The sequence below is a fragment of the Solanum dulcamara genome, chromosome 6, assembly GCF_947179165.1.
Source record: "Solanum dulcamara chromosome 6, daSolDulc1.2, whole genome shotgun sequence".
NCBI classification, from domain to species: Eukaryota; Viridiplantae; Streptophyta; class Magnoliopsida; order Solanales; family Solanaceae; genus Solanum; species Solanum dulcamara.
The window spans coordinates 17,427,058-17,444,528 of NC_077242.1; the positions used below are offsets into that span (position 1 = coordinate 17,427,058).

The following is a 17,471-nucleotide window of genomic DNA, read 5'->3' on the forward strand; positions in this document are numbered from 1 at the left end:
CCCAACGGCATTACCTACAACTTTCATGAGATCATATCTTATGATTCGGAGGATACGTAGGTCCAATAAATTAATTTTTACAAGATATGGTGCTATGATGAAATGGATTATTTCTAGAAGAAAAATCATATCTCACAGTAGGATGATCCAAATTGGTTGATTATTGAAAAACATGAAAGTACTTCTAGATATACAATTCATATGATACACCAAATCCGGACTAGGAAGTTATCTTGTTCAAACGCAGCTCCAAAAAAGGGTATTCCATTAAAAGAAGGTTCATCTCACCAACTATGGAAAGATCTAGATCCATTTGACATCACCCATGACATCAATAGTCCTCCATTTGACATCATCCATGAGATCACAATCCTCCAGTGAATTTTCAAGATCATTCTTTGTAATTATTTTTATTTATTATTAGGTCCCTCATCCACACCTATAAATACCACCTTATTTTCTCATTTTATTCATCAATCTTTCTCAAGCAACTCTTCTCTCTATACACTTCTTTACTCATTTTCAAATATAGTTTTAGTTTTTGGTAGTGTAGAAATACTATTTCGTTGATTCTTATACTCTGGGTAGTACACAAAACGCTTGAACGAGGAGAAAAGACTAGGGGTTTAAGAGTGGTCATTGAGTTCTTCAATTCGGAGTAAAGCTTCTAATCTAGTTATGTAAGGCTAATCATAGCATTGGGTTGAGTTCGTCCATGCGCCCAGTATTTAAATTCATCGTAATTGAGTTATAGTTGAATTTTACCCAAATCTTGAATTCTAAATGAATTAATTCTTCTTTTATTGAGTTAGATATATTTATGCATTTAGATTATTATTATTTTTTATCTCTAATATTATTGAAATTATTGTTCATGGCTACTTTCCCATCAACCCTAATTAATTTGATGTTCATGAATATTTTTTCACGTGTTTTGAGTAAAGATATTGGCTTTTAATATTTATTGACAAAAAGAGTGACTTGAATTAATACTATATATGTATTTTATTAAGTTTTGAAAGAGCAAAATAATTGATTTTAAATGAATTTGAGTAAATGATGTTTTGAGCAAGATATTTTGATAAGATGTATATAATATTTTGAAGTGTAATGATTGATGAAGAGGTAATAAGATGAGTTTGATGTTTTTCCAATAAGACTAGATGATGATGATATGAGCACATATTTTGGGAATAGTATTGAGCACCAAGTTGGGGAAGAGTTTAATTAACTCGAACCCCAGAACAACGTAGCCACCGTAGGAAGGAGGCTATACCTCTTAAGTCTCAAAAGGGGGACTTTGATGATTGGATCCAAGATGTTGATGTCCTTTTCTCTGGCAAGGTATTGGATGGATGTAGTGTCACGACCCAATTTTTCCTCAGGTCATGATGACACCTACTATAACCCACCAGTAGATAAGCCAACCTGTAAACCCAAAACTTCAAGTAATGGGTTTGAGGGAGAAAATTAAACAAGAGTGACGAATTATAAAAATAAGTTGAATGAATAAGCGAAAGTAAACCAAAATATGATATAAATAACTAAAGATTCCTCCTAGAACCTGGAAGTCACAAGTATAGAGTTGTTACAAAATAAAAGACGAGTACAAGTCCCAAAAGTGGACCGAACATATATATACAATAACTGGCTAGTCTCAAAAAGAAAAACACAAGTCATCCATACTGAAGGAGAAAGAAGTGATCCAGAAATGCCAAGTGCTCACCGTAGTCTTTGAATCTGACTGCAACAGGCTCAATCTATTTGTGACGGTAGCTATTGCTCGGTCCTGCATCACAGAGTAGATGCAAAGTGTAGTATAAGTACTAAGACAACAGGTACCTAGTAGGCATCATAGGCCGACTGAGCAGAAAAGGTAAAAAAAAAGAAACAATATGAAAAAGAGGAATAATCCAAAATAGGAGTCAACATAAGCATCCTAAGGGAAATGTAATGACCCGTTAGGTCATTTTGGGAAATAGTCATATTTCCTTCATAAAAGACTCCTTCCGTACATCTAAATTGGGAATTTTGGACTAATCAATAACTTTGGTTAATTAGTTGATGGGTGATTCTAAATAAATAATTGATTGGTGGGTTAAAGTGTTAATTTATTTAATACCCTATACCACTTTTTTTATATTTATTAAAATAGGTTAGTAGGGTTTGTAAATTTTAATACATAATTAGTTTGAGAAAGAAAAAAAAAGGTGAACTGCGGCAAACGAGCATAAGCTGGAAAAAAAATACGGAGAAAGAAAGAAAAGAAAGGGGAAAAGAAAAATAAAGGAGAAAAGCAAAATAGGGATTTTTTTTCCAAAGCGTCAAGGTAATTATTCTCATCCTTTTCATTAAATTTTTATGTGATTATGAACATATTTTTAGGATATATTGGTGGAGAAATAACAGTGAAATAAGAAAATATGACCCTAGGGTTCTTCACATAAAATCTTTATTTGGGGGTCGAATAACGATCTGTTTTAGCTAAAATTTGACATGCAAGTTTATTTTATCATGAGTGAACATAATCGGAAATAAAATTTTAGATTTGATTTCAACGATTCAGGATGATTTTTTGACTCAATTTTTGATCCAAAAATAAATATTACAATATGGGTGTCATTGGATTCGTATTCTTATGAAGATTATGTATTTGAATAGATTTTGATCGTTCGGAAGTATTATAAAAGGCTTTATGTTTCAAAGTGATTATTCAATTTAATTGAGGCAAGTGAATTTCTAAACCTCTGTTTAAGCTTATAGATGCTTGTATTTTTGTGTTATTTGTACTGGAGAGTAATAAAAATTGGACTGGGTTATTGACTGTATGATTGGAATTAAAAATGGAGATGAAGGGTATAAAATGGTGATCTAATGACATTATTGGTGGAATCAATATATTGTTTTTATGGGTTTATTTTGGACATGTGAAATAACTATGTTGATATGAGATAGGAAAAAATAATTATTGTTGTCATGTTATTATCGTGAATCTAATGAACATGAATTGATTGCATTGGTTCTGACATATTGTGTTGAGACTGAAAATAATATAAGACAAAAGGGGTCGGGCCACACTCTCCATGGAAGGTATGATGAAACAAAGGGGTCGGGTCACATGCTCCATGGCAGGATATGAATATTGAGGGGATGGACCACACGCTACGTGGCAGATAACATGGACATAAATGTCCCCTATGGGTTCCAGACTGTAATTCAGCGGATGTGTACTGATAGGACAGATATGCATCATTTCATTTCATAGAATCACATTTTGTTGATATTTGTGAATTCGTGTTTACCATATATTACTCTATATATGTTGAATTTGACTTGATATGATTCTGATAAGACTACCGATGAATATTCGTGGACTTTATTGTTATTATTGTGTAGAATGTAGAGTTGGGTTGGTTTTATGCAGGTTGTAGTTAAGGAGGTTCGGTTGGGATGACAGGAGTACTTGTATGTATCGAGCTTTGCTTAGTTTTAGTGATCCACTTGCTGAGTACCGTGTTGTTTAGTACTCACCCCTTGCTTCAACACTTGTATAGGTTGTGATCCCGGACTTGCTTGATCTCTTGGTATTTTCTACCACATCCACAACTGTCATTTCAAGTGTTGAGGTAGCTATTACATCCATCTAGCAGACATCTCTTACTCTTTTAATATATTTTTAGTCCTATTCTAGAGACAAAGACATTGTGAATGTATTTTCCTTTCGTACTTCGTTAATGTATTAGTGGCTTGTACTAATGAAAACCAATCTTGGGGAAGTTTGCGTTTGTTTTACATATTTTTTGGTTAAGTTAAATTTAATTTATTTCCTTTTCTTCCGCATCTAATTTTCGTTGGGTATTAGCATGAATTGTCTCGGTGGGTTGAGATGAGTGCCATCACATCCGAATTTGGATTGTGACAAAATATTATCAAAGCCCCAGGTTCATAGGTCTCACGTGTATACAAGACGAGTCTAAGTAGAGTCTTGAGGATCGGTATGGAGATGTCTGTACTTATCTTCGAGAGGCTATGAGGACTTTTAGGAATTTTTCCCTTTGTTCTTTCACTTTGTATTGTGCATGTTATGTTGGTACTAAATTTTTGCGTGTCCCTTCTAATAGATGGATAGGACCAGAACTACGGCTAGAGGTAGAGAAAGAGAGGCACTCCCTGAGGTTGATGTTGGGACCCCAACTAGGTAAAAAGATAGAGGCTGAGCTAGAGTTCGTGGTCGGGGTGTGGCGGTAGGCAGAGGTCGTGCTCGAGGAACGACACCAATAAAAGGTCATGCTAGAAAGACTTTTCCTGATTCACAAATTGATTCTAAAGAGGAATAGGTCCCTCCTGAGCTTGCTACTGCACTATTGCTTCAGGCCACTTTGATGCGAGTATTAGATGCGCTCGAAGGATTTAATCAGAGTGTGAGGGCGAATAGTACACCCGAGGGTTCTCAGACTAGAGTAGGGGCTCAGACCCTAGGGCAGCATCAGATTCCAGTTCTTCAGGATTCGGTGGGCCAGCCACTTGCAGGCCCTAGAGCGGATGAGGATGGAGTACAGGTAGGGGGAGACCAGGGTGCACCTGTAGTCATATTGACTAACGATGAGCAACGCCGATATGAGAGGTTATAAAAAATAAAACCACCACAGTTTCAGGGTCGGAAGACTGAGGATGCACACGAGTTCCTAACCATGTGCTGAGAGTTTTTGGTTGCAGTAGGTTTAGCTGAGACTCACAGAGTTCGTTATACTATACTCCAGTTATGTGGGCCATCCAAATAGTGGTGGAGAGTGTATCTGATTCTAGGATAGTTGGGTCATCCTAAATGACTTGAGATGAGTTTGCTAGTACCTTTTATGACCGTTTCATCCCCTAGAATGTGAAGGAAGAGAGACTATTATGGTTTGAGAACTTGAGGAAGGAGGGTCTTACAGTTACTGAGTATGAGACTCCTTTCCACTAGTTGTCCAGAAATTCCATGGCTGTCCTTCCTCATAAGCTAGAGAGGATTTACAAATTTATGCGAGGACTGAACTATGCCATTCATACAATAGTTTTTTGACCCACTCGTGAGGGCGCTTCCTTCCAGTCTATTGTGGATACTTCCAAGGAGGCGGAGTTTATAGAAAGAGAAGAGTTCGGGTTTCCCAAGAGGGCCCGTGCTTCTGGTCAGTTTTTGGGTACCTCATATGGAGGTAGAGGGTCCTATAGAAGAGGTGGTTCCTTCCAGCGTAAAGGACTAGTTCATACATCTATGTTGGATTCTGAGGATTTTCAGACACCTCGTGGGTCTTATAATACAGGTCAAAGTTACTAGGGGTCACAGTAGAGGCCGATGAGCTAGGTTAGTTATACAAGTTCTGCAGGTTCATCGCAGAGGTTTTCGCATGGGAGAGCATGTTATACTTCTGGTGATCCAGATCATCTTTCATGGCAGTGTACATCTCAAGTTCAAGGAGGAACCCAACCTAGTTCTTCAGTTTCAGTTAGAGGACCAGCAATGCCGGTCAAAGGCTGAGGCAGAGCCCAGACTAGTAGAGGTGGTCGCACTCCTCGTAGAGGTGCTGGTGGTGCCATAGTTCCTTAGAGAGGACGTAGAGGTATTGGGAAGGTCAGAGGTTGTAGGGGAGCTCAGTGTTATACTTTTCTAGGCAGACCTGAGGCTTAGGATTCCGATGTAGTTATCAAAAGTATCATCCCAGTCTGCCATCGACCTGCATCTGTATTATTTGATCTAGGGTCTACATTTTCCTATGTGTCTACCTATTTTACATTTGACTTTAACTTGACATGTGACCGTATGTCCGTGCATGTTCATGTTTCTACACCCGTGGGTGAGCCTTTGTAGTGGATCGAGTATATTGATCATGTCTTGTTTCCTTGGCCGGGTATGATACTTGAGTAGATATGATTATTCTGGGATGGTAAATTTTGATATGATATTGGGTATGGATTGTCTTTCTCTCTATCATGCTATTCTTGATTGTTATGCTAAAACTGTTACCTTAGCGATACCTGGTGCCCCGAGGATTGAGTGGAAGGGTACTAATGGCTCCTACCCTAGTAAGGTTATCTCATATATTCGTGCTCAGAGGTTGATTGATAGAGAATGTATGTCTTATTTGGCCTTTATTCAGGATACCAGTATTGAGTCACCTCCTATGAAGATTATTCTAGTAGTTAAGGAGTTTTCTAATGTATTTCTTACTGATCTTCCTGGTGTTCCTCCGGATAGGGACATCGATTTTGCTATTGACTTAGAGCATGGTACTAAACCCATTTCTATTCCTCCATATCGCATAGCTCCACTTGAGTTGAAGTAGTTGAAGGATCAGTTGCAAGACTTGTTGAGTAAGGGGTTTATTCACCCTAGTGTGTGGCCTTGGGGTGTACTGGTTCTGTTTATATAGAAGAAAGGTGGGACTATGAGGATGTGTATCAATTAGAGGCAGTTAAACAAGGTAACTATTAAAAATAAGTATCATCTTCCCCGTATTGATGATTTATTTGATCAGCTACAAGGAGTGGCATTGTTTTCCAAAATAGACTTGAGGTCCGATTATCATCAGTTGAAGATAAGGGCATCATATATCCCTAAGATAGCCTTTCAGACTCGTTATGGTCACTACGAGTTCTTGGTGATGTCATTTGGGTTGACCAACCTCCCAGTAGTATTCATGGAGTTGATGCACGAAGAGTTTCGCCCATACTTAGATTCTTTTGTGATAGTATTTATTGATGACATCTTAATGTATTCCAAGACTGAGGAAGATCATGTCTGCTATTTGAGGTTGGTACTTCAGAAGTTGAGGGAAGAAAAGTTGTATGCAAAGTTCTCCAAGTGTGAATTTTGGCTTGATTCTGTGACATTCTTAGGACACGTGGTGTCCAAGGAGGGGATTAGAGTGGATCCAGCTAAGATTAAGGCAGTTAGAGGTTGGACAACTCCTATTTCTCCTACTGAGATTCATAGTTTTATGGGGTTAGCCGGTTATTATAGATGGTTTATGCAGGGCTTCTCCACTATTGTAGCTCCATTGACTAGATTAACTCAGAAGGCTATAGATTTTCATTGGTCGGATGAGTGTAAAGTGAGCTTCCAAAAGCTCAAGACTTTATTGACTTCGGCTCCTATTTTGAAGCTACCCGAGGAAGGTGTGGGATTTACTATATACTGTGATGCTTCTGGTATTGGTTTAGGCGGTATGTTGATGCAAATGGGGAAAGTGGTTGCCTATGCCTCGAGACAGTTGAAGGCCCGTGAGAAAAACTATCTTACTCATGATTTGGAGTTAGCGTGTGTGGTTTTTCATGCTTAAATTATGGCGTCATTGCCTATACGGTGTGCATTGTGAGGTCTTCACCGATCATAGGAGTCTTCAATATATATTCAGTCAGAGGGATCTAAACTTGAGGCAACGTAGATGGCTTGAGTTGCTGAAGAACTATGACATGACTATCTTATACCACCCAGGAAAAGCCAATGTGGTGGCGGATGACTTGAGTAGGAAGTTCTCTAGTATGGGGAGTCTTGCCGCGATCCGAGTTGAGGAATGACCATTGGCTAGAGATTTTCAGAGGCTGCCTAATAGCCTTATACAGTTGCATATTTCACCGGATGGTCGTGTTCTTACCTTTCTGGAGGCACGTTCTTCCTTGGTTAAGCAGATTCGGGAGAGACAGTTTGAGAATGAGAAGTTATGTATCATTCGAGACAAGGTATTAAGAGGTGAAGCTAAGGAGGCCGTACTTGATTCAGAAGACGTATTGAGGATTGGCGACAGAATTTTTGTGCCTAAAGTGGGTGACCTGACTAGACTTATTTTTGAAGAGGATCATTGCTCAAGGTATTCCATCCATCCAAGAGAAACCAAGATGTATCATGATGTATGCCAGCACTATTAGTGATGTGAGATGAAGAAGGACATCGCAGAGTTCGTGTCCAAGTGTTTGACTTGCCAACAGGTAAAGTGTGAGCACCAACGGCCTGGGGGTAAGTCATAAGATGCCTATTCCCACTTCAAGTGTGAGCACCAACGGCCAGGGGGTGAGTCAAAAGATGTCTATTCGCACTTGGAAGTGGGAAATTATCACTATAGACTTCATTGTGGGTTTACCTCCCACCATGGGTGGTTATGACTCTATATGGGTGGTGGTTGACAGACTGACCAAGACCGCCTATTTTATTCCGATTAAGGTGAGGTACAAAACGGATAATCTAGCCCAGTTGTATATTAACCATATCATTCGGCTTCATGGTGTTCCAGTATCCATTATTTTGGATCGGGGTTCAGTATTTACTTTGTACTTTTGGCAGCCATTACAGCATGGTTTGGGAACTAGAATTGATATGAGTACAACTTTTCACCCACAGACCAATGGTCAGTCCGAGCGGATGATCTAGGTGTTGGAGGACATGCTCCGAGATTGTGTTATTGATTTTGGTGCTAGATGGGATCAATACTTGCCCGTAGTGGAGTTTTCCTACAACAACAGTTATCACTCCAGTATCCAAATGGCTCCATTTGAGGCTTTGTATGGTAGGCGATGTCGATCTCCTATTGGATGGTTTGACTTAGTTGAGATGGACTCCTTAGTCATAGACTTGCTTAGAGATGCTATGGAGCAGGTTCTTAGGATTCAGGGTAGAATTTTGACAGCCCAGATTAGGCAGAAAAGTTATGTAGACTAGAGATTTTGACCATTGAAGTTCATGGTGGGCGATCATGTTTGGCTTTGAGTGTCGCCCATGAAGGGCGTGATGCGGTTCGGGAGGAAGGGCAAGCTCAGCTTTCGATTCATTGGCCCATTTGAGATTTTGGCACGAGTCGGAGAAGTGGCTTTTAGATTGGCCTTACCACCTAGCCTATCGGCCATGCATAACGTATTTCATATTTCTATGCTCCAAAAGTATATTCCGTATGAGTCCCATGTGTTATCACTTGATTCAGTGGAGTTGGGTCCAGACGTGACATCTGAAGAGGAGACTATAGCCATTCTAGATAGGCAGGTTCGTAAGCATAGAATCAAGGAGATGGCTTCAGTGAAGGTACAATGGAAGCACCGTTCAGTCGGAGAGGCAACTTGGGAGACAGAGGCTGATATGTGTGCTAGATATCCCTAGCTTTTCAAAGCTTCAGGTAGTTTCTTTTACTTTATGTTTGAGGACGAACATGATTTTTAGTGGTGGATAATCCAATGACCCGTTATGTCATTTTGGGAAATAGTCATCTTTCCTTCATAAAAGACTCCTTCCGTACATCTAAATTGGGAATTTTGGACTATTCGATAACTTCGGTTAATTAGTTGATGGGTAAGTCTAAATAAATAATTTAATTGGTGGGTTAAGGTGTTAATTTATTTAATATCCTATACCACTTTTCATATATTTATTAAAATAGGTTAGTAGAGTTTGTAAATTTTAACACATAATTAGTTTCAGGAAGAAAAAAAATGGAGAACAGCGGCAAACGATTAGAAGTTTGTAACAAAATACGGAGGAAGAAAGAAAAGAAAGGGGAAAAGAAAAATAAAGAGAAGAGAAAAAATAGGGATTTTCATTCCAAAGAGCCAAGGTAATTATTCTCATCCTTTCCATTAAATTTTTATGTTATTATGAACGTATTTTTAGGTTATATTAGTAGAGAAATAACGATGAAGTAAGAATATACGACCCTAGGGTTCTTTAGATAAAATCTTGACTTGGGGGTCGAATAACGATCCGTTTTAGTTGAAATTTGACATGTGAGATTATTTTAGCATTAATGAACATAATCAGAAATAAAATTTCAAATTTGACTTCAATAACTCTGGATAATTTTTTTCATCCAATTTTTGATCCGAAAATAAATATAGCAATATAGGTTTCATTGGATTCATATTCTTATGAAGATTATGTATTTGAATAAATTTTGATTGTTCGAAAGCGTTATGGAAGGCTCAAGTTTTAAAGTGATTATTCAATTTAATCGAGGCAAATGAATTTCTAAACCTCAGTTTAAGCTTATAGATGGTTGTATTTCCGTGTTATGTGTACTGGGGAGTAATGAAAATTGGACTGGGTTATTGACTGTATGATTGACCTTAAAAATGGAGATGATGGGTATAAAATGGCGATCTAATGACATGTATTTGTGGAATTGATATGTTGTGATTATGAGTTTATTTTAGACATATGAAATGACTATGTTGATATGAGATAGAAAAAAATTAGTATTGTTGTCATGTTATTATCGTGAATCATATGAATATGAATTGATTGAATTGGTTCTGACATATTATGTTGAGATTGAAAATGATATGAGACAAAAGGGGTCGGGCCACATGCTCCGTGGTAGGTATTATGAAACAAAAGGGTCGGGACACACGCTCCGTGGCAGGATATGTATATTGAGGGGATGGGCCACACGCTCTATGGCAGATAACATGGACAGAAATGTCCCCCTTGGATTCCGAACTATAATTCAGCGGATGTGTACCGATAGGATAGACATGCATCATTTCATTACATTGCATCACATTTTGTTGATATTTGTGAATTCGTGTTTACCACATATTGCTCTATATATGTTGAATTTGACTTGATATGATTCACTTGATAAGACTATCGATGAATATTCATGGAGTTTATTGTTAATATTGTATAGAGTGTAGAGTTGGGCTGGTTTTATGCAGGTTGTAGTTGACGAGGTTCAGTTGGAATGACAGGAGTACTTGTATCTATCGAGTTTTGCTTAGTTTTAGTTATCCACTTGCTGAGTACCGTGTTGTTTGGTACTCACCTCTTGCTTCTACACTTATGTAGGTTGTGATTCCGGACGTGCTTGATTTCCTGGCGTTTTCTACCACATCTGCGGCTGTCATTTCAAGTGTTGAGGTAGTTGTTACATCCATCTAGAGGACACGTCTTACTTTTTTAATATGTTTTTAGTCATATTCTAGAGGCAAAGATATTGTGACTGTATTTTCCTTTCGTACTTCGTTAATGTATTAATAGCTTGTACACATGACAAACAATCTTGGAGGAGTTTGAGTTTGTTTTATGTGTTTTCAGTTAAGTTAAATTTAATTTATTTCCTTCTCTTCCGCATCTACTTTCCGTTGGGTATTAGGCTGACTTGTTTCGGTGGATTGAGATGAGCGTCATTACACCCGGATTCGAGTCGTGATAGGAAAAGTGTACTATTTATGGGAACTACAGCTTACTATATCCAACTAGACCCCCATAAGCCCAGTCGAGACAGTCGTGCGCAAGTTAAATAAAAACTCGGACGAACCCCATATGCTCGCCGAGTACACATAATAGATACAACTTCTAAGATTGGGAACCAAGATTCTGCAATGTCAGGAACCGAAGTGTTGTATCATTTCCAAACCCTGAATCTCTAAGAGTCAACTAGGGATGCCTTAGGGGTCGATGCCGGGACTAGGACCCAGATGCTTGCTCGAATATTCAAAGTGGCCAAGGCCGTGACTGAGTACTAGAATACTTGCCATAATACATCAATGCAGTCAAGATCGGGACTGGGTACCCGGATACTTGCCATAACACATCGATATGATCGAGGCCAGGACTAGATACCTGGATGCTCGTTATACTAGCAAGCCGATAGAGGCCAGGGATGGGTACCTAGATGCTCTCCAATAATTCAGAACAGAGTCTAGGAATGGGTACCCAAATGCTCACAGATAATTCATCCCCTCGTGCCGAATATTCTCCTTTCTACCTAGACAACAACAGTTCCGAGAATCTCTTCCCCAATGTGTCAACTCATATGCCGCCAAACCTTGAATTAGAGGCGAAGCCAAATGATCACAAAATTTAGTATTGCCGACGTATCTCGAAAGTTATGACTATTTCGAGTGATGGATGAGGGTGTTCTTAAGAGAAAGGGTATCGCCTAGCTAAGTCCAAACTTCAGGCACTAGCCCACTACACCATTCTACAAGAATCTAAGTCCACCGGAGCGATGTCGGGGCATCTAAAGCAAGTTTACATCCTATACTAAAGACAACATACTCCACAGTATCAACAACATGCTCTTCCAAATGCTCGAAAAACCCAATAAAAAGCCTAAAGAATGATTTCTAACACCTAAGATTTACAATTAAACTATCCAACCCAAATTTCGACTATTTCAACATGCTTTCATATATTCCATCTCAATCTAAAGAAAGGTAAATCGTAGCCTACCTGTAGGCTGAACACGCGAGCTCCAAATCATAGTGCTGGAGACTTTCCCTTCCAAGCGGTCTCGGAACGCTGCCACGCTATCAAAAATAGAAGCACAGTATCGATACGGTCTTTTAGACACCGATTTCATAATTTTTGAAGACAGACCAATTTCGGGGTCTAAAATGGGGAATGTGGGACCCGCATCTAGAATTTCGGATTTGACCCCAAAACAGGTTCTAAATGTCACCTCAAACTGACAAATTAGATTTATAACACAATTCGGGGGTGGAAAAATAACACAAGACGATGAAACAATCAATTCTCATATTTTCAAACTAAAAAAACAAATAAGGCATCCTCTTTACGCATCTATTTTTGAAAAACGAAACTCTCCCAATCAAACTAAATTGCACCATGACGTTCCTTGTGAAAAATCCCACAATCTAGCCTCAAGAATCACTCAAAACGGAGTTATATTGACCAAGATACACTCTTTCAAAATTCAACAAAATTTGATTCTGAAAAATACTAAATTTGTAGCTAAAAATTGAGTTGTTACCTCGAACTAAATGCCAAAATAGTTTCCAAACACCTCCACGATGTTCTCCTTAAAATTCCACGCAAGATAGCTTCTGAAATCACCCAAATCGGATCAGAATTGCTCTCAAAATTGCAAGTCAAAGTTTTGAGAAAATATCTTATAATCTGATATTTTTCAGATTTAAGTACATATGCCACGTTATCGTTCACGCACCAGATTTAAGAAATTACCAACTTTTTTGTTTCGATGTTTCAGACTCATCTTGAGTGGGAAAAACACAAATCATTTATGAAATTTGATTGAAAATGATAATTCGGATTCAACAACTTGGTCAAAATTCTAATCAGAGATCGTTACAACAAAAAGTGGGTCCCACTCCGAATATCAAAATCCATCGAGGGGGTCAAGATGAATTCAGAAGCCTCGAGAACCAAATAAAAGGTCGTGATAGACTAAACTCAACACTCCGGAGCTAACCGTGCTGTCAGAATTCCCATCCAAGTGCATTTTCCAAGAATGTTAACCAAAGTCAAACCTTAGCTTAAAATTTCTCAAATTCTCAACTTAAGGCCTCAAATCTTCATTACAACTCTAAAACTTATTTTGTAAAGTCTCCTAAGCCAATTTCGACATTTTGGAGTTGATGGAATTGATGAAATTCTGTTCCGAGACCTGTAGCTCCAATTAACCTCAAATACCATTTTTTAATACTTAAAGCTTATAAAACTCAAATTTTCCAAAGACTTAACTTTTAATAGGATTTTCTAAAAATCAACATCCGTTATCAATCAGAAATGACTCGGAGTAATTAAATGAAGGAGTAAAATAGTTATTTTACAAAAATTCCAAAAATGGCTTTTAGGATCATTACAACATCCACTACTAAAAGAACTGTCGTCCGCGAAAATAAAGACAAGGGTATACCTAGAGGGTCAAATAAGTTGGGGAACTACTCCCACATATCCTGCTCGGTCTCCCATGTAGCCTCTTCAATCGGATAATGGCACCATTGGACTTAATCATAGGGATGGACTTAGAACGAATCTGGTGAACATCTCTGGTTAGAATAGAAATCGGCTCCTCAACAAAGGTCAGATGATCATCCAACTCAACAGAATCATACTGAAGCACGTGAGACTCTTGTGGAATGTACCAGCGCAGCATAGAAACATGAAAAACAGAGTGTATAGCTGAAAATGCTGGTGGCAAAGCCAAATCATAAGCAACCTCTCCAACTCTCCTCAAAATCTCAAAGGGCCCGATATACCTGGGGCTAACTTACCCTATCTGCCAAATCTCATCACGCCCTTCAAGGGCGATACACGCAAGAGTACCCAATCTCCCACCTCGAAGCGCAAGGGTCGACGCCTGCGATCAGCATAACTCTGGTGCCTACTCTGAGATGTCCTCAGCCTATCCTGAATAACCTGGACTCTGGCTATGGCATCCCAAAGTAAATCAGTATTGTGCGGCCCAGGCTCTGAAGACTCAAACCAACCAACCGGAGTGCGACAATGCTACCATATAAGTCCTCGAACGGGGTGATATGAATACTAGTGTGGTAGCTGTTATTGTACACAAACTCCACCAAAGGTAAGTACTGCTCCCGATGACCCTCGAACTCTAATACACAAGCTCGCAGCATATCCTCCAGAACCTAAATAGTATGCTCTGATTGACCGTTGGTTTGTGGATGAAATATTGTGCTAAGATCAACTCGGGTGCCCAACTCTCTCTGAAAATGCCCTCTAGAAACTAGAAGTAAATTGAGATCCCCTATTTGATATAATGGATATCGGTACCCCGTACAATACGAACTACCTCCTGAATATAGATTCGAGGTAGACGATCTGCAGTAAAAATAGACCATACTGGCAAGAAATGCACTGATTTGGTCAATCGATCAATGATGACCCAAATACCATCATTACCTTCGTATGTCCGAGGCAATCCTATAATGAAGTCTATGGTAATCCATTCCTATTTCTACTCGAGAATGGGTAATCTCTAAAAGACTCCACCAGGTCGTTGATGCTCGGCCTTAACCTATTGGAAACTTAAATAATGGGATACATATTCATCTATATCTCTCCTCATATCACACCACCAGTAATGCTGTCTAAAATCCCGATACATCTTCGTGGTGCCCAGATGGATAGAGTACCTGGAATAGTGGGCCTCATGATGGATCAATGGAATAAAGTCTCCAACTCTGGGAATACAAAGGCGACCATCGAACCGTAGTATCCCATCTGAATCTATAGAAGCCTGGCCACCCTCACCTTGCAATACTAACTCTCAAAGCTCTACTAATGCTCCATCCTCAAACTGTCTGCCACAAATTTGGTCAAGTAGAGATGATCGAGCTTTCACAAAAGCCAAAATCTCTCCGGAATCTATGATGTCTAACTTGACCATCCAATTAGCCAAAGACTAGATGTCCAAGGCTAGGGGTTGCTCCGCAGTAGACAAGTAAGATAAACTACCCATACTCCCTGTCTTCCAGCTCAACTCATCCACTACTACATTTGCCTTGCCTGAGTGGTAGAGGATAGAGATATCCTAATCGACTAGTAGCTCAATCCAGCACCTCTGTATAGAATTAAGATCCTTCTGACTCATAATTTATTGTAAGCTGTGGTGATCTATATATATCTTGCAATGGAGTCCATATAAGTAGTGCCTCTATATCTTGAGTGCAAAAACTACTGTTGCTAGTTCCAAGTCATGAGTAGGGTAGTTGCGCTCGTTCACTCTCAACTATTTGGAAGCATAAGTAATAACTCGGCCTCGCTGCATCAGTATACACCCAAGACCTACACCAGAAGCATCACAATATACTAAAAAGATCTCTCCCTTAACTAGAAGAGCCAGAACAAGAGCAGTGGTAAGCAACTCTTTAAGATTCCGAAAGCTTGACTAACACTCCCATAACCAGCCAATCCAATGAAGCTCTGAATCTCCATAATAGATATAGGCCTAGCCCAATCACGAATAGTGTCAATCTTTACTAGATCCACCCTAATACCCTCTCTGGACACCACATTTCCCAAAAATTCCATAGACTCTAACAAAAACTCGCACTTTGAGAATTGAGCATAAAGTTGCTGATCTCTCAAAGTCTGGAGCACAACCCTCAAATGCTGCATGTGCTTCTCCCTACTCCATGAGTATACCAGTATATCATTGATGAATATAATCACAAAGGAATCAAGATAAGGCCTGAATACTCGAGTCATAAGGTCCATAAAAGTTGTGGGTGCATTAGAAGCCCAAAAGACATAACAAGGAACTAATAGTGGCCATAGCGAGTCCAAAAAGAAGTCTTAGGAATGTCGGCTGCTCTAATTCGCAACTGTTGGCAGCCAGACCTCAAGTCAACCTTAGATCATCGATATGAGGCATAGTGTAATGGTTTTTCACTGTCACCTTATTCAGCTGCCTGTAATCAACACACATCCGCATAGTCCTATCTTTCTTCTTAACAAATAGGATGGGTGCACCCCACGGTGACATAATCGGGTAAATAAATCTCTTACCTAGAAGATCCTCAAGTTGCACACTGAGCTCCTTGAGATCTGCGGGGGCCATATATAAGGTGGTATAGAAATGGGCTTAGTTCCCGACTCTAAATCTATGGCAAAGTCAATATCTCTCTCTGGGGTAGGCCAAGTAGGTCAGTAGGGAAGACATTAGTATACTCCCTAACCCCAGGGACTGAATCAACAGTAGGGGCCTACATGGACATATTACAGATATATGCTAAGTATGCCAAGCACCCAAACGCAACTAGCCATTTATCCCGCATTAAGGTAATAATCCTAGTCGGTGAGCGACTATAAACGTTGTTCCACAAGATCGGGGGAATGCCAGGCATAGATAATGTAATGGTCTTGGCATAACACTCCAAAACCGCATAATGAGGGGATAGCCAATTCATGCCCAGAATAACATCAAAATCCAGCATATCAAGTAAAATAAGATATGTCTGAGTCTCATGCCCATGAATAGTCACCGCACAAGATCTACAAACTTGATCAACTACTAAAAAATCCCCTATCAGGGTTGAAATATACAACAGAACCTCAAGTGACTGATAAGAAATACCCAGACATGGAGAAAAATATACAAACACATAGAAATACGTGGAATCTAGATCCAATAAAGCTGAAGTAGTCTGCTGGAAAATAAAGATAGTACCTATGATAACATCATCTGATGCCTCAAGCTCTGCCCTCGCTAGAGCTGTATAGAAGTGGCCTTGTAGGCCTCCCCACGAACATTTATCCTACCACCTGACCTGCCTCCCCGAGAACCTCTCCGAATACCCTAATAACCATCGCCACAACCGTGACCCCGATCCACTGCCAACAGTCTAGTCCAACTGGGACACTCCCTAGCCCAGTTCTCTAGTGAACCACAATCGAAGCATCCTAAAGTTGAGCAACCCATGATAGCTCGTCCGCGGTAGGAAGGAAGCAGACTTGATCCCCTCGAGCTCTACCATACGGTGGAACCCCCCAAATGGGGTTGACTACCCTCAACTGCTAGTAGGGCAACTTGAACTAGCCAACTGAACTGACCCTACTGGTATCTATCCTGCTAAAAATGCTAGCGGGGCTTGTCATAACTATCATGGAATCTAGACTGGGCCCATTGTAGCTATCCTGATGCTTGGGTCTTTTATCGCTGCCTTCTTAGGCCTGATGATGAATAATCTCGATCATGCGGGCATGATCCACCACATCAATCATA

General features: G+C 39.5%; 1 protein-coding gene across 1 annotated transcript; it reads right to left on the reverse strand.

Moving 5' to 3' along the window:
• Positions 1–13,640: 13,640 nt before the first annotated feature.
• On the reverse strand, positions 13,641–15,955 carry LOC129892746 (uncharacterized). Its single transcript, XM_055968306.1, has 3 exons — positions 15,641–15,955; positions 13,999–14,084; positions 13,641–13,953 (listed from the first exon to the last, which is right to left on the reverse strand). Exons 1-3 carry the CDS (start codon positions 15,953–15,955, stop codon positions 13,641–13,643), a joined length of 714 nt encoding a protein of 237 aa, XP_055824281.1.
• Positions 15,956–17,471: the final 1,516 nt, after the last annotated feature.